The sequence below is a fragment of the Pelodiscus sinensis genome, chromosome 15 (genome assembly GCF_049634645.1).
Source record: "Pelodiscus sinensis isolate JC-2024 chromosome 15, ASM4963464v1, whole genome shotgun sequence".
In the NCBI taxonomy this organism is placed as follows: domain Eukaryota; kingdom Metazoa; phylum Chordata; order Testudines; family Trionychidae; genus Pelodiscus; species Pelodiscus sinensis.
Window position 1 is genome coordinate 22,755,848 of NC_134725.1, and position 17,748 is coordinate 22,773,595.

General features: G+C 44.0%; 1 protein-coding gene across 2 annotated transcripts; it reads right to left on the reverse strand.

Moving 5' to 3' along the window:
• Positions 1-1,040: 1,040 nt before the first annotated feature.
• NOC4L (nucleolar complex associated 4 homolog) lies at positions 1,041-17,312 on the reverse strand. Of its 2 annotated transcripts, none has more exons than XM_075898400.1 (15): positions 17,008-17,312; positions 16,326-16,465; positions 15,193-15,299; positions 14,517-14,624; positions 14,166-14,315; positions 13,434-13,533; positions 12,443-12,477; positions 12,313-12,363; positions 11,306-11,417; positions 10,451-10,511; positions 9,185-9,295; positions 7,656-7,819; positions 6,552-6,634; positions 4,728-4,841; positions 1,041-3,005 (listed from the first exon to the last, which is right to left on the reverse strand). In XM_075898400.1, exons 3-15 carry the CDS (start codon positions 15,262-15,264, stop codon positions 2,889-2,891), a joined length of 1,278 nt encoding a protein of 425 aa, XP_075754515.1. In that variant the 5' UTR covers positions 15,265-15,299; positions 16,326-16,465; positions 17,008-17,312; the 3' UTR covers positions 1,041-2,888. The 2 variants fall into 2 exon arrangements, with proteins under 2 accessions (XP_075754515.1, XP_075754514.1); XM_075898399.1 differs by having other exon boundaries at positions 16,330-16,465; positions 17,008-17,310.
• Between the last annotated feature and the right edge of the window lie 436 nt (positions 17,313-17,748).

Genomic DNA, 17,748 nt, shown 5'->3' on the forward strand with positions numbered 1-17,748 from the left:
ATATCTGCAACACTCCAAAAAAATTAAAAGAATCTTTTTTTTCTTACCTTAAGCCATTAACACTTATGTAAACTGTCTGAAATATAATCGTGCAAATGTTCTAGCACACATACACCCTCCTTGCAGCCTGCTTTCCATGCCTCTCCTCCAACACAGACCGAGGAGTACAGCAAGCGAGTCAGGACACCCCAAACAAACTCCCCCTCATGCCTCCACCTCAATGCAGATGCCAGCACCCAACCACCTTCTTTTCCCCACCTATCCCTGTGCAATCTGCTCCCCACAGTCCATCCAGCGGCTGGGATAAAATCCTGCTTCCCAAACTTGCATGCACAAACAGCCTATAGTACACAGAGCACAAACTTGCCATCCTTCCCTCACTTCACCCTGGGACACACAGCACAAACTCCCACAGCCTCCACCTTACCCCAATGTCAGCACCACCTCCTTTTCCCTCCCACATTTCCCATGCAGTCAGCCCCTTATCTCCCCCTTTCCAGCCCTAGAGGCTTGAGGAGAGTGTTGCATTTCTGTCTCTGCTTCTCTCTCTTTGCACAGATGGGACTATCAAACTCCCCTCCACTATGACTCTCCCCCCAGCCAATTACTCCCTCCTTCCCTCATCTTCCCCCTAGCCAGTTATTCCCTCCTTATCTCCCCTTCCTTACCTGCTCTCAAAGCTCCTCTGTTTCAAGTATGCAGCAGCTGTGTTTGCGCAGCCATGCAGCTTACAGGAAACTTTGCTCCACACTTGCAGTTATATCAGCATACCACTCTTAACTAAGTTCTGCATATAACACACCTTCAGGTTTCTTACACAGAATTAATGGGAAGCAAACTGGTATTAACTGTGCAGCAAAATTCAAACCACTGTGCCTCACTCATCTTCATGTGAACATCTGTCAAACCAAAGTCAGGTGGGAAGGGGATGTGACAGAGATCAGACTCCACAGGAAGGCCTCATTTTAACAGGGTCAACAGCACGAGGGCAGAGTAGCAAAGGTCACACATTTCAGGAAACACAACTAAGGCACAGCGGGTTAAAAATCCAACTCATGTTTATTCAAGAATATCTTAGGTCCTTACATGGCACCTGTAACTATCATGTCTGAGCATCTCATAATCTTTAATGAGCCTCACAACATCCCGGTGAGGTAGGGCTGTGTTAGCACTCCCGTTTTACAGCTAAGGAAGTGAAGCCTGACGCCAAGACTTCCAAGGGACTGGCTAGTGTCACAACCACAGCATCACCCTTCCATTCATAGCAGAAGACAGAGAAGAGAGAAAAGACCAGCTGAGACCACAGTCCTGTGAGAGACGCAATAACGAAGGCAGGAACTTCCAAGGGAACTGAAGGAAGTTAGGTGTCCTGTTCTTACTGAAATTTAACTAGACTTCAGCACCTACCTCCCTAAAGATCCCTTAAATATCCCAGCCAAACTTTTTGGAAGTTTATCTGAACTGAAAATAGTGGAGGTGCCAAAGGGCAAACAGCCTAGGAGAGAAGTTGAGCACTGCACTATGGGAAGTAGGATAACAACTCCCTGAGCCACTAGTAGAAATTGTCTATTTAATTGCTTGTAGATGGCCCTTGGTAATTTGTTATGTGTTCCACTCTTAATAGCCTGGAGAACATGTAACGATGGACACTGTTAGAAGACACTGTCGTAGGATATATTCTGCCCCAACTTCTGCAGAATTTCTACTTGTGTCCTCTCACCCCTTTCCAAAATCAGGTCTCTACCATCTTTTACCTGCTTCTTTCAGAGGATGAACACATTTTTTATGTTCAAAATGCTGAAAGACAAAGCTAAAAATTAACTGGACAGGAGAAATTTGTGAAAGACCATTGGATCCCACTGATTTAAAAGAGACTACTCTTGTGCTTAAAATTAAGCATGTATTTAGCTGGATTTCTGGCTGTACACTCAACATTTTGCAAGATTCAAACCTAAATCAACAGCAAAGGAAATTTCGGCATGGCTTCTGGAAATCTAGGTCCGGGGCTTTATCAAACTGTTCAACTTAGCTGCATCAAACAGTGGAAAGGTACTATTTAAAGCCTGACTGGTATTCAGGCTTCCACTGGCTCATCCTCCTCCTCCAAGGTGTAAGCGGAACTATGTTTAACCAACTCATTATTCCACAGATAAATCCAAGATCAGCACAGGATCAAACGAGGAGTTTAGTCTCAGTAAGCCTGTGGTAATGTTCTAATGCAACTTTGTACCAACTGACTGATATGTATGCAAAAATTTGATCCTATTGACACCACATTAGATGTAGTCAGTTGTAAAAGTTATTAATACTTCTTGGATTAAATTAGTTTATTCCTATCTGAAGTTTGTCAACTATACACAGACAATGATGGTTACAGTGTCATTACCTGATACCAATTTACAAGCCATCTATTGAGATTCACTAGAAGAGCATCAACTCCTACACTACAAGAGGAGTGAAACCTGGGCAGGACTCAGGCTTAATGGGCTGATGTGGCTACCAAACCCATCGCTTCCACAGATGGCCAGACATGATGAATGTGTTTCCAGGGCTGATCAGGTCCATCCAGCCCTGCATCCAATCAATGACAATAACCAACAACAGATGCTTCATAGGAAGGTGCAAGAACCCACCAGTGAATAATTATGGATTAACTGTCTATAGAGAAAATCTCTTACTAACCCCAAGCAGGAGATGAAAATAAAATGCAAAAGGGAGCAACTGAAAAACAAGAAATTTGTTATGGAAATGAGGAGGAAGATTCCATTTACAGAAGCTGGCAAAGACCACAGGAGCATCTCACCTAGTCTATCAACTTCATAGCCAAAACAGTTAGTTGTGTCTTCCACAGTCAGTCACAGAGAACCATTTATTATCAAAAGGCAGTATCATTCTAACGCAAAATGCTCCACGAAGAGATCGTTCTTCTTGCCAAACAATCCTTTCATGTGTTCAAACTCCAGGGGCACGGTGGTGGCTTTTTTCTTTATTTCTCTATCAAAAAGCTATTAAAAAAAAAAAGTTTTTTTTGGCAATACAAATCTCAGTCATGCCAAGTAAGACTTCTATCCCCACACCCAAAGCAGGAAAGAAGAAAGCCAAGAATGCTTTAGGCCTTTTCAGTGATGTCACAATGGGGGAAGCCATTTTAAAAAGGCGGCATCGCACAAGCAGATGGAGTTAAAGTAAAGATGTTAAATAATGATTAATTTACTAGTTGAGTAATTGATGACATTTCCATTGACTACTCGACTACTCAATAGGCACTTCCATATTCCTTCTTTGAAATATGCATTTTAAAATTGGAACTCCATTTGCAGCCCAGGGCCAGCAGGAAGTCCTGAGGACTACGGGCTGCACTCAGTGTCTCAGCTTTGAAAAGTACAAGAGTCCCCTGTGGGGGCTCTTGTGCATTTCAAAGTGGCAGCAGCCGTATGGAGCCCCCATGGAGTTGACCCTGGGTTCCATGTGGCACTGCTGCTTTGAAATGCCACGCGGAACCCAGGACTGATCCCAAGCTCTGTGCAGCATTTCCCCAGAACCCAGGATCAGCTGGGGACTCCCCAGCTGATGCTGAGCTCTGCACACTTTCAAATGCTGAGCTGGAGCCTGGGATCAGCTGGAGAATCCCCAGATGATCCTGTGTTCCGTGGAAATGCCGCGTGGAGCCTGGGGTCAGCTGGAGACTGATTCCAGGCTCTGCACTGCATTTTGATGAAACCTGGTGTCAGCTGGGGACTCCCCAGCTGATCCCGGGCTCCAGCATGGCATTTCAAAGTGGCAGCACTGCACGGAGCCCAAGATCAGCTGGGGAGTCCCCAGTTTCCTCCAGGTTCCATGGAAATGCTGCAGGGAGCCCGGAGTCAGCTAGGGAGTCCACAGCTGATCTCGGGCTTCACATGGCGCTGCCACTTTGAAATGCTGCGGTAGCATTTCAAATGCCGCGCTGAAACCCAGGATCAACTTTGCTGTAGTGGTGAAATGCTGAGGTGGCATTTCAAAGCGGCAGCGCTGCATGGAGACCAGGGTATGGGCTCTGTGCGGCGTTGCCAAATTGAAGTACCCCCTCCCCCCCCCCGCCTTTTGCTGCCTCTGTCTGATAGAGCCAGCAAGGGTGGGCGTGGGGAGGGGGGAGGATTGACTAGTCGACTTGACTATCCAATAAGCATTTGCTTATCGGATAATTGACTAGTCATCTATTCCTTAACATCCTTAGGTTAAAGGCAACTGCACCCTTTATCCTACCAACAGGGAACAATGTCAACAGGCAGCATCAAGCAATGCATGGAAGGGAAAATTCCACCTCCCCAGCACAAATCCCCTGTCAGCCCTAACAGAGGGCTTATGTGGCGCTCAGAACTCTTGGCGGCTCCTCTGCCTCTCAGTGGCTGCAGCAGCATGCTCCAATATAAGAAGCTGGGAGGGGAATATTTTAGCTGCTGTGATTTCTCTAGGACAAACCAGAGCTGGCAAATTAGTATGAAACAAGCAACAAACTGGCTGCAGTAATCAAGCCAGTTGCTGCCATAGCCTCCCAGCTCTCACTCCTATAACCTCCCAATTTGGCAAACAGATCATAGCTTAGCTCCTTGCAGAGCTTGGCTACCACTTCAACCTGGACAGGAGGTGGCACAGCTGAGCAGCCCATGGCTCGCCCCTGCAGAACCTGATCCTAACCTGAGTACCCAGCTATTACTAGTGTTAACATACACCCAGAGCAAACCTACCTCATAGGCAGATAGCTCCAGGAGCTCCGATATATCATCTTCTAGTTCAGACAGTGACTGGTTCACAACAGCAGCTGCTTGGGCCACATCAGGGTGATAGTGGCTCTGAAGGGCCTGAAGCACCAAGAAGAATGGTATGTTTAATAATAAATTCATTAGGCTTTCCCACCCTGACTGCTGGAATGCAACTCTCTGCACCAGCTAACACTGCAAGAATCTAATGCCTATATCCTCAAAAGTATTTACGTGATGTGCCAAGTGCCCATGGGAATTAGGCACTAAAATACCCTGAAAGACGGGGGCCTTACCGCCTGAGCAACATTGGGTGGATCTACTATTCTTCCCATTTTACCAATGATGCAGCATAATCCAACCTCTTGACATGTGCCATGCAGTTAGCAGCCCCTTAATCTAGGACACAATTTAGGGAGACACTGTGTAGGAACACTAGGCAGCATAGGCGGAGACTGACTGGAGAGAACTCCAGTGCACTGTCTACCTCCACCACAACTGAGGTCTGGCTCCTTCCCTGCCCAGAGGCATATTACAGTGCCAAGGGCTGCAAACGGTTCTACAACATAGCTTCGTGCAGGCTTCCTCCCTTATGCAAAAGTCCCAGGGTAAGCATTACAGCCATGAGGTAGAATGTAATATATTCTCCTCCTTCTATGAATCCATCAGAGACAGAGCTAGCAAATATATTCTATCTAGCAGTGCAAGTTGTGATGATTAGTGCAGGTAATATTTCAATCATTAGCTGGTGCTATAACCCCCAGAAAAATGTTAAACTGTTACTCTATGCATTGTAGTGCTATATAGTTGTTATTGCTAAATTCCAAAAGCGATCTACAAAAGGAGTTCAACCTAACTGATTATCTCCTAGGAGCTGGAAGATTATATAAGAATAAGTTGCCTTGGGATGTTGTGGAATCTCCATCTCTAGAGATATTTAACAGCAGGTTAGACAGATGTCTATCAGGGATGGTATGAGTATCTTAGGGTTACTCGAGAGAAGTCTGGGGGGGTACATCAACGCAACAAATTTGGAGAAAACTGAATTTTTGTTTTAAGTTTTATAGCTCTTATTTTTGTACTTTTTACACCCAAAAATGTCATCACCCGCCTGGCTACGATTAAGTTGTTTAAACAAATGTGTTGCAATGATAGAAAAAAAATGGTATCTGAAAACTGGGGGTACTTTTTTTTTTTTTGTTAGCTTTTAAAAAAAAAAAGGTTGAGAAACACTGGTCTAGACGGTAGTGGGTCCTGGCCTGAGGGCAGGGGACTGGACTTGATCTCTCGAGGTCCCTTCCAATTCTAGTGTTCTATGATTCTAGAGACTCCCACAAGAGGATTCGAATTTAATTATCTTCTATTGGCTTTCAGTTCTTTGGAGCCCAACTGGATGCATCCGAATTAAACTCCACAAGGTTTTAGCGGAATCATTTTTTACCTCTGACCCTAGTGTTTTGCTTATTCACTAGAGAATATTTGCTATTCTCAGCACTATGCTTCGCAAGTAACAATGTGATTTTCTGACTGCGTGGCCAGACAGACTAACACTCAGGTCATTTACTCCACAGAACTACAGCCCAGCTCTTGTGCATGTGAAATTATTTGCCTCTTGCTTTTGGTTCCTACTGCAATGCAAGACAGACAATGGCCAGGAAGGCATCTGATTTTCAGCGATGTTCCTTAAAGTGACTCCTCCCCTTGTAAGATCATGGCGTGGAGTGGTAGGAGAATGGGCAGGAAGCAAAAATGGGAGTGGAGAGTAGGAGGGGGTCTCTGTGTCCTGCACTAGTCTCTTACTGAAGGACTTACCTTCAGCTCCCAGAGGGAGCTCTCCAAAGCCCTGCTTTCAGATGGCTCTTCCTCATCCATAATGTATGGATCTTCTGACAGATCTGAGTGAAAGAGATGTTAATAGGAATATTTAATAGCCTCCCTGAATGGGACACACAGTCCATGAGGGATGCATGGCAGCAGCAGAGAACAACAGGCACAGCTACTCTGGGACAAGAAAACATCTGACATGCCTGCAGATAAAAACTAAGCCCACAATGATATGACCTGGCAGATCTCAGAGCTGCTCGCACTCCAAATCAGGGCTTGCTCTGCTGAATGAAGCACACTGCCATGAGCACAGGAGGTGACTGGGGGAATTGGAGGCAACATGTCAAAATGGTCTGAAGTGAAGACCAGAGTCTCAAATGGTCCCATCTTGTCACTCATTGTGCAGGACCATCTACCACCAGTTCATAGAAAAGGCAATAAAGATACTGGGGGCTAATAAGCCAAACTTGGAAGGAGAAATCCTGGGAACCAAGGAAAGCCCGAGCTTATCTATTCGTATCCAAACAAATGTTTCATTCTTTATATTGAGCACAATAAAGTCTGCCCCAGGGCATCCCAGAAATAGATTGAAACAACTTAAAATACCTGCAGACATTGAGTATCATTATGTCAGTACAGTGCCATTAGCAGAGTGAGACAAGGCATTTGGTATGTGGATGTATTAGTCCTTGAGCCCATTCACAGCTGTCATTGCAGGTTCACATACTTGCCTCTAGTCATGGGCACTGCAGACAGCCTCAAACAGGGCATCCTGCCTCTAAGACAGAAGAGCAGATAGGGAGTCCTACCATCAGGGAAGGACTCTACAGGAGCTCTCTGCCTCTACTGGGTAGAAAGACTAAGAGAAAGACACCAGCAAGAAACAAAAACTGGCAGGAAAGAATCGGGGACCTTCAGTAGATGGACTATGTCATCCTACAAACAAATAAGGGACAGTAAGAATATTCTGAATCTTGGTTAATAAAACCCCAAGAAGGGACCTGGAGCTAGGATTTCACTTCCCCAGCTCACCAATCAGCCCATGTGTGAACACTTATAGAGCACTGCAAGTCCCCTGTCTGTTCCCGTTACCTTCAGGCCCGTCAGGTCTGTGCACAAGAACCTTGCAAGCTGGGTGCCTCCGGAAAAGATTGCAGATGAAGGGAATGACCATCAGCAAAGCCTGGGGAGGAGCAGTGAGGGCCAACCTGGCGAGGCGCTTTATGAATGCTGCCACCAGGTAAGCTGGCAAATGCCTGTTGGAAGATATCCAAGTGTCAAAGCCTTTGCAAGGGACCCAGCATTTGGGGGTTAGAGAGGCTTTGGGTTAGTTATGATCATGATGCCCCATGATCCTGATCAATTCCTCATGCCACCCACTCATAAGGCTAGTGCTGGCCCCTGCAAACAGTGATGACCCCCTCCTCACCATGCCACCCTCAGCTCTGTACTGCTGCGGGCAATGGTGTTGCCTTCCAAGCTAGGCACCTATGAGAAGATGACACGTTACACTCTCTAGCTGCCCAGAGGGAAAGATAGCAATACCACAACTCCCCTACAATAGCCAGATTTCATGGTCAAGAGCAGATCCCAAGGTCAAGAGCATACTCACACTCTGCAATGTGTTTTTCATGGGCATGAATTTGGTAGGACCCCTACTAATAAACTCTTATGTGGCCCCCTCATCTTTGAGCTGCATCTGTGGCTCCTCTTTATGGACATTTCTGGCAGAGACTGACTTGCAGCTTTGTACATGCTAATTTGCACAGGAAACCTTAAGTCTGGCATTTGCTAATTTGTTAGTGCTTGACTTTATGGAAGTTACAAAGTTCTTTAAATAAAGTTGTTTGTGTGTGAGAGAGATAAATGTATGTGACACTTTTCCTTATTTTTACTAATCAATTCCATTTTAAAGAATCCATCAGCCAATCTAGGCACTTCATCTGGATCATAGGAGCAAAGATTAAGGATGCTGCATTATAGCTACTCAGCCTTCTGATTTAATCCATGCCCTGCAATGCTTGACAAAGTCATCCAGAAATGCATTGCTTGCAATACCATATTACTCACCAAAAAAGATGCAAAAATCTTAAAACACAGAAATTCAGACTGATTTTCTAGTAGTAAGTCACACACAATGTTGCTCTGGGTTTATTGCATTACTGAAGTGTAATAGAAATGTAGCCTCAAATTAGTAGGTTGTTTATCTAGCTTCTGCCTACCATACACTGAACGGATAGCATTAAGAGAGGATGCTATCTGTGAAAAGCCAGAAACTTCTCAATGGCTTTGCAGGTCTGCGAAATTCTGCAAAGTGCTCTGTAGGCTACTCTTGCATACTTGCTACTAAAGCCATAGAGAGAATATATTTGCTCACTGTTTCTAGTTACCTGTTTAAAACAGCAGCAAAACTGAGCTTGCAGAACAGCGTTAGCTCATAAAGGACTTCAGATAACTGAATTTTTACCTTTTTAACCTATTCAAGCATATGAAAAATCTTCAAAAATGAAATAGCAAAATGTACTTATTGACACACATAGGGAATTGCTCGAGGACTGTCTTGGGTTGGATAGAAATGCAGGGGGAAAGAACCGATCATATATTACAAAACTGGCACTTACGATGACGACAAAAATAAATCGGCTAAATGGAAAAACCGGGCTCGGTACTTCACATGGTATATGGAAGGATCTAAGAGGCTGTACAGCTTCTTGTAGAAGTCAGGGTATTCCCTGTTAGAAAAAGCAAACAGATACTGCAAATTCTTGACTTAGAAGCACAGTGTCACTATGTGGCCAAGTTATATAGCGTTCCTCATAACCTACATTTAGACCCCATCCTTCTCCAGGGCACCCTCATTTGGCCTCCTATAATTCAGTTGCCAGATAGAGGCTCCTCTCCTCAGCCACCACCTTGTAAAATAAACTGGTGAGTTTTGTGCATGGCCAGCTGTGTCATGTGGAGTTCCCACTGGCTTCAGCTATAACCCCTGAAGTCAACAGCAAAACTCCCATTAATGACAATGGCTTCAGATCACTGACAGAGGCAATGCAAGCTCCCACCCACTGCAAACGTATCTTCACCTTTTTCTGGAAGGGCAGTTAAGTTTTCCTGTCCATTCACCCTTTGCCGAAACTGCTGACAAGGTAATGGTGGTTTTGCAATGGGGACCCCTGTTCACTGGAAAGTGGACTGAGATGGCATAAGTCACCAAGGGATGAAGACAGGAGTTGTGAAACAAAAAGCTCCAAAAAGCAAAGTGAACTCATTGATGGAGCAGCAGGGGGTGGGGATGAGAAGTGGTTGGCAGAAGGGCTGGTGCCTATTAAGTAGTGATATACAACCATAGAGAACACACAATAAAACAAGTGCTGAGCAAATTTACCCCATCCTACAACACACATAGGTGGTAATCTCCTTTTCTCCCCCTCTCAGGGATCGAGTCACAACTGGCATCTTTTCAGCTCAAGTCCATACAATGAGTACTATTTCACAATACATTGGGATACGTGTCCCAGATCTTACCACAACCAGCTCCGAAGCATGTGATACACACCTTACTAAAATATACTCCAATATTTTGTAATAACAGCCTCAAATCTTGCAGCATTTTGCACAAATGGGGCTAGATTTTCAAGTGCTCCACACTCATTTTCAGATGGGTTTAGGTTTTGCTTCGGCATTTAAAGTTAAGGGCTAAATTATCAAAAGGGCACAACACTCAATGGACTGGGTCCTAGTGCAGTACTTAGCTTTTTAATGAGGGAATTACAGAGCACAGGAAACTGGGGAATCTATGTCAGTATCTTTTATATGTAAGGGAAGAATTGCAAAACTCTTCCCAAACAAAGCACTTCCACCTTTAAACAAGATTTTTTTTTACTTACAGGTTATGCTGATGAATCAGAACAAATAACCCATTTAAGGCTAGGAGACTGATTGCTCCACCTATAAAAGAGCAAAGTGGTACAAGAGAATTGAGCAAAGCTGGCAATGCATCGCTGGTTTCTGCAGCAAATGTTAAGGACACAAAATCCAGAGCACTTGAAACTAAAGCAATTAACCTATGTGAACCCCTCCCACTGTACTGATTGGCTGTAAAATTCAAGGGATGTAAATTCAACTAATGGTTTCCAGAGACTCACAAATTACTTAAACAACTTTTTTTGCTACGGACTGATTTTAGCTATTGCTAAAGGACATGACCACAAAAAGGAGCTGAAACAAGCACAATGGCCTAATTCTGTCCCTCCCACCCACACACCAGGGCAATGTCTGGAGACAAAGATTTCCTCTGAATTAACAATTCAGCAGGAACAATGTGCATCTTATATTTGAACACAGCCAAGATGGAAGCTTTATTTGTTTTACAAGAGCATTAGTTTAGGAGATCTTTTTTATATATGCTTCGATTGATCTATGGCTCTGAGCAGAATCTTCTTACGTACAAAGAACCAGAATAAAAAAATATTTATTTTCAGACCCCCAACAGGTATTGGTTTATTTCTCTTTACCTCACTCTCAAGGGTCCTGAAGTTTCACCTACTTTCCCCAAGGCTGGTGAAAGGAAAGGCTGCTTTCCTTCCAGCCAAAAGTAAACACATCTCTATTGAATCAGCCAGATGTGTTTCTCTTTTAAATCATCCCCAGAAAAGTCTGAGGGGATGCTACCGTCCCAGTCCACCCATACAATAAAGAGAGATGCAGTAGCACGGTTCACAGAATCCTCTTTCTTTACCCACCTATGTCATAGGCGACTGTCAGGAAGTCTATCATGAGAGTAGGTTCATTCAAGTGAGGCAGGATAGAATCATGCAAAATTACAAGAACCTTTTTGTAAAGGCTGGTAGGTAGCTGTGAAGGAGAAAACATCATATTAAACCACGAGAAAAGTCATGAGGTTATTACATGGAGGGTGTGAGCTGTCAGCTAGGGATGTAAAATTTCTGTAATTGGTTAACCACTTAAACATATAGAGGGGGAGCTTTGCTGGTCCTGTACAGCTGTTCCCAAATACCAGTTAAAAGGTGATGCTTACTGGGCAACAGTTAAGGGGTATGCTTACCTGTTCACATCCCTAATGTCAGCCTCTACCCCCAAACTCTGATTCACCTCCAGCATTTATAAGTGTTATTAATGTATAAAGGGTTGTGTTCAGAGGCTTGCTGTGTGAAAAGGGTCACCAATATAAAAGTTTGAGAACTGCATTAAACAACTGTTCCAGAGAACAATTCAGAGAGAAGAAACAATTTAATTAACGAATAGAAGGTTTGACAAGGGAGAAAATTGTAATGTTCTGGACAGATTTAGCATAGTTTAGAGACAAAGGTCCCGATCCTGTGCCTATAGAGGCCCCTGTGAAATCAATGATATTCTGTGCACAGTTCTGCTCCCATGAAGTTACTTGCCAGGACAAGGTCCATAGGGAGAGCTGATTTTCATTCTTTTAAGGGTATAGGTATCAAATAGCAAGGCTAACTCTTTAGCGTGACATGAGGCTGATATTAAAGAAATGAAAAATATCAAGAGGGGTTTATAAGTAGGTGGTTGGTGCAATGCAACATTAACTCAGCATCTGAACCCAAATCACAAGCAGAAGTGAATGCAGCTGCTCTTATCCAGTCCTAGAGGACATCTGTTCATACTGCCAAGTGTTGTGAGCTGCGTGGACAATTTGCAGATAGTCCCAGGACTAGAAGAGCAGCAAGGATTAGATAAGGCTAAATTAAATTAACGAACACCAGCCCACCTTGTGTTTAAGAAATCCAAGCCACATCCTTTCAAAGGCCCGTTTATGCTCCTGAAAATGAAAACAAACACTGAGCCAAACATACTGAGAAAGAGAAAGTTCAATTCTACCAAGCTGAATGAAGTGTTACCTTTAACTTCAATACCTTCCATTCTTCTTGGTTAGCTATTTTAAGGGAAAAAGGCAAGACAAATAGTTCACTTGAAATGACCAAAAAAACGAACCCTTTTAAATAAATAAATAAATAAATAAATAAATAAATAAATAAATAAATAAATAAATATCAGTTAGTCAAGCATAACCGAGTGAAGTTTTATTTCAGGTTGAATCTACATGGAGCAGTGGACATTTGAAAAGCTTTTCACTTCAGAAAGCACTAATCAAATTTTTCTTGTGCAGATTTAAACAGAGAGAGAAATTAAACACAGTGGTTGTGTCTAGACCGGCCAGTTTTTCCGGAAAATCAGCCGCTTTTCTGGAAAAACTTGCCAGTTGTCTACACTGGCCATTTGAATTTCCGCAAAAGCACTGACGATCTCATGTAAGATTGTCAGTGTTTTTGTGGAAATACTATGCTGCTCCCGTTCGGGCAAAAGTCCTTTTGCGCAAAACTTTTGCACAAAAGGGCCAGTGTAGACAGCCCAGATTTATTTTCCTCAAAAAAGCCCCGATCGCGAAAATGGCGATTGGGGCTTTTTTGCGGAAAAGCGTCCGTGCCAATATAGACGCTCTGTTCTGAAAATGCTTTTAACGGAAAACTTTTCCATTAAAAGCATTTCCGGAATATCATGCCAGTCTAGATGTAGCCAGTATGATTTTCTCATGTCATTGCAGTTTGATCTAAAATACAAAAGCAACAAACTTCTTTCATTTCTGATATAAAGAGAATGTAGGCTTAAAAGCTCAAAAGTGGTCTTAAAAATGGACTGTAGTCTTTTCTTCAATGCATGATCACAAGTGTGTATAATACTCAATTTTAAATTCTGATTTACTGAATTTGGATTTTGTTATGTTTGGTGCCATTCTAATTACTTTGGTAAGTTCTAACAAGCAAACACTCTTAAGTTTTCTTTCATATGCCATCACATGAAGTTAATATTGACACAACAAAGTCTACTAACCTTGCTTTACCATAAAATGGACCACCTCATTCTCTTTGCTTGGCATGCTAATTGATGAAATGAGGGAAAATACATTCTGCTGGTAAATTGGAAGCAGAACCTGGAGAGAGGGTGAGGAAGCACATGCATAGAGAATCAGTAACTTGGACATCAGTCCATTTTACATGCAATTATAGCATTTAACTAAAAAGACCCAACACATTAAAACAAAGCTCTGGATGTTAGAATCAAAGACAGATTAACATCAGAATCATTCTTACAAACTCTCCCATTCTTAAATTATTCAGGTTTATCTAATATAAAACCTGGATCTGAATGAACCTTGGTTTCATAAAAGGAAAACTTGGCTGCTGCTAGGAAAAACAAACAAACAAAAAACAAAGAGAGAGGCTTCTGTTTGCCTACTAGAGAATGAAGCAAAAATCAAAACCTTCTCTCTGAGCTCTCCAGATTACTGAGGTTTGGAAAAATCAGAATCCAGTACCCACGTAAAGAGACTATGCAAAACCAGAGAAGAATTTCTTTTGGTCCATGTTTAGTGTGCAGCTTTCTGCAAACCTAGCATAAAAAGAAAATAGGAAAGAGCTCACTGCATGGAAAGGAGCACATGTATCTCTCTAGGTCTCGGACACTAACACTGGAACCAAGTAAGGCATTCCAGGTAACTTCACATGCAAGTTATTTCTTCCAAATGGAGATATATTCAGACTTTGACTATAATATTCTAAGTACCTCTTTAGTCTTCTGCATGACTTGTCCAATATTTTCAGTGACAGCCTTCATTACAAAGTACCGAACATCATCATACTCTAGGTATTCTTGGAAACGTGAAATCAGGAGTGAAGAGTCCTCTTCACAAGGGATTAAGTTCTCCACAACTAACTAGCAAGGAGTTTTGGAAAAGAAACCAGAAAGTCAATACACATTATATACTAACAGTAAAAGATATTTTTGTAGCCAAGAGGTACTCCAGACCTCTGTTATATCAGAAAGTCAGCATCCAATTATCAACAGAGCGATGTCCAAGTTTCGTACATGACACAGAACAGTTGACAGCAACAACTTTAAAATTCTGCCACTCACTTTTAAAAACTCACAAGGGAAAATGAAACTCCCCTTCCATTCTGCTTTGACCAAAGGGTATTTCCCTTCCAACTCAACAAACTTCATAAGTGTTAAGAGTGACAATTCCTTTAAAGGAGACAAAAGAAAGATTAAAAAAGCAATATACATTACTTCTTAAAGATGTCACTCTCATTAGGATATGATAATAGGAGAACAACAGAGGTCTGAGCTATATAACAAAGCCTGAGATTGTGGGTTCGAGCCACACCTCCTGCTCCCCAAAGGCAGGAGCATCAGCACCATCCTCCTGCTAATGGGGAGAAAAAGTCCCCAAGGGAATGGCAGAGCACAGACACATTGCCTGGAGGCTTCCCCTGCTACTTCCCCATCCTTTCATGTTCACATTTGAGGGAGGAAGGCAGGAGTCTTTATGGAGCAGGAAGAATGTGCTACAACACAAACAATTAGTTTACTAGGCAGCACAGAAATTGTTGCAGGGCTTCATATTGCTTACACGTCTCATCCAAAAAACAGCACTTCCAGCAGCATAGTGCCCCTCTTCCATCCGCCACATTGGGATGCGGATTCAAGATTCATTTGGAGAATCACCCACTGAAGTAAATATTTTCCCTCGTGTTCACCTCAAAAACTTCCCAACTACATACTGTCCCACCCTTGCTTGCTAACAGCTTACCTTGACCTGAAAAGACTCATGGCTCATCAGCTCCACCAAACAGTTGACACAACTATTATAACGATGCCTCATCCATATTTTGTACTTATCTTCTGCACTGTAATTATCTGAAGGGCAAAATACAAAGAGAGAGGCTTCTGAACATTGAAAGACAAAATGAAATGGAGCAAATTGTGTAAGTTGGTGTTGTTTCTGATAGTCCTGATCACCGAGGGAAGCAATCTAAGGGTTACAGCTGGTAACAGCATTATGAGGCTCATCCCATCATCTATTTAGAAACTAACTCAATATGTGTGCTTGGGCAAGTTACCACAACTGCTCTAGGCCTAGAATCTATCATTTGTAAAACACGAAACTCTGGCATCTTCCATCTGAGGATTTCAAAATGAATTAATGTTAAGCCTCAGTCTACACTGTCATATAAAGAAGACTTAGCCCCATTTAGTGAGCAAGCTACAGTGTAGGTAGGGGAAGTGACTTGCCCAAGATTGCACAGGAAAGTCTGTGGCAGAGCCACAAACAGAACCCACTTCTCCTAACACCTAGTTCAAAGTCATGTGCTTTTGCTACAAGTGCATCCTTTTCAAATGGTGACAAAGACTTAGGACTTATACTTTACTGATACCTAGTACTGATTTCACAATGATTTAGTTACGTTAGTGCTGATACCTATGTAGTAGGACTGCATCCACTCTAGGGGAATGCACTGGATTCATGACATTTCTAAGACTGGTCTAGGCAATGCTACATTAAATCAGGCATGTGAAAAATGCCACTTTTCTGACCTTCACAGTTCTGCTGATCAAATCTGTGTTGACATAGCTAGCATCGGGGAAATGGTGTTTCCTGCACTGTATGCTGCATCTACAGTCAAGTCTTGTGTACACTAGGCCAAAGACCAATTTTAGTCACATAAAGGTCCATTTTCCAGGGATTAAGCCAGGCTCTGTAATACAGATATTCCCTACTTAAACATGAAGACCCCTTTTACCATCATCAGTATTGGGAGATTTTACCCTGCTCTGATGAAAGTGCAAATTACTGAGGTTAGCACAGGATAATGTTGGGAACTTGGGCCATGCACATGTATCAAGCATGTGACCAGGGTTTTCAGAAATGCTACAGAGACCAACCAACCAGACACTGTCTTTCCTGTGAGAAAGGTATCTTCTTCCAGCAGCTGGCCTACAAACAGTTCCCCCCTCTCCAGGAGTGCTCCAAAAAGCCGACTGCAAGTTCGGATGGCGCAAAGGATTACATCCTCCTTGTCCGCCTGGGGTTGAGCAACAAGGTCAGCAAGTGCGTCCACAGGAAGAGAGAGAGGTGCTTGAAGGGGAGACAGAGACAACAGGAAACCTACCCATTAGGGCTTCTGGGGCTGACTAAACATGTCCACAAGATCGCTCCCTTCCCCCACACAGCTGTCTGCAAAGCTACCTGCCATATCCCTGCCATCAGTGATTCCTAGTCCCACTCTCAGCCCACCTCAGTCCCCCATTCCCTTTGCCACTGACCTAACCAATATAATCAACTACCCCCAGATTTCCTCAGTTGCCCCAGCTCATACCCTCTCCCATTGCTACCGACCCCCCTTCACCACCTCTCCCCACACTGCTACCACGACCCCCAGTTCAGCCCCTCTCCCACTGCTAGAGACCCCCCCTTGTCCACCCCTCCCCACACTGCTACCCACCCTCTGACTCCTAGTTTAGCCGCTCCCCCATTGCTACCGAACTCCCCTTCTCCACCCCTCCCTACACCACTACCCCCCCCGATCCCCAGTTCAGCCCCTCCGGCACGGCCGGACCCCCTGACCTGCAATAGCTCCAGGATCTCAAAGACGCGGTTGGCGCCGCCCCGGCTCTGCAGCACCGACTCCAGGCTGGCTGCCAGCGCGGCGGCCGCATTGTGCCCAGAGAGCGCCATGTCGGGCCGTCCCACGTGTGTCGATGGGCGGAGCAGCAGCAAGCCACGGCAGCTGGGGCGGGGGAGCGCCGCCCGGAAGCCGAAACTTAGGCAGGGCCGCGCAGATCCCGCGCCCCTGTGCACTCCCCCATTCCCCTTGGACTCCGCACCCCACGCTTGTGCACCCTCCGCGCCTGGTGGCAGCCCCCCCATTCCCATTGTACTGCAAACCCTGCCCCGGCAGCAGCTCTAGCCACACCCCCTAGCAGCATGCTCCCTTGCATTCCGGACAGCATCTTCCACTTCCTGGCAGCCCTATCCCAGCAACAGGGTCAGCACTGCTAGTGCTTTTTGTATTTCTTATTACACTGATTTCCTTAAAAGCCCCACAACCTGGAGTCAAGTAAATATGGGGTGGTTTCAACGTTGTTGGTGTTTTGTAAAGTAAGTTCCTAGGCCTGTAGCTGTGGAGAAAGCTTCAAAATGTAAACCCAAAGTAAAGGCAAATTAGAAAAAAACGGTTACTTTACCTAGTAACTGTTCTTCAAGATGTGTTTTTTATGTACATTCCACTAAGGTGTGTGCACCCCCTGAGCACAGGTTCTGAAAGCTTTTTACCCTTAGCAGTACCTGTTCAGCCAGCCAGGGAGC

Coding starts and splice junctions, on each gene's coding strand:
- NOC4L (XM_075898399.1), bottom strand. CDS start 17,310: ATGGGGGGGCTGCCACCAGGCGCGGAGGGTGCACAAGCGTGGGGTGCG. Junction 16,466..17,007: donor AGATCCTGGAGCTATTGCAG/GTCAGGGGGTCC, acceptor GCTCAACCCCAG/GCGGACAAGGAGGATGTAAT. Junction 7,820..9,184: donor GATTTATTTTTGTCGTCATC/GTAAGTGCCAGT, acceptor ATCTTCCAACAG/GCATTTGCCAGCTTACCTGG.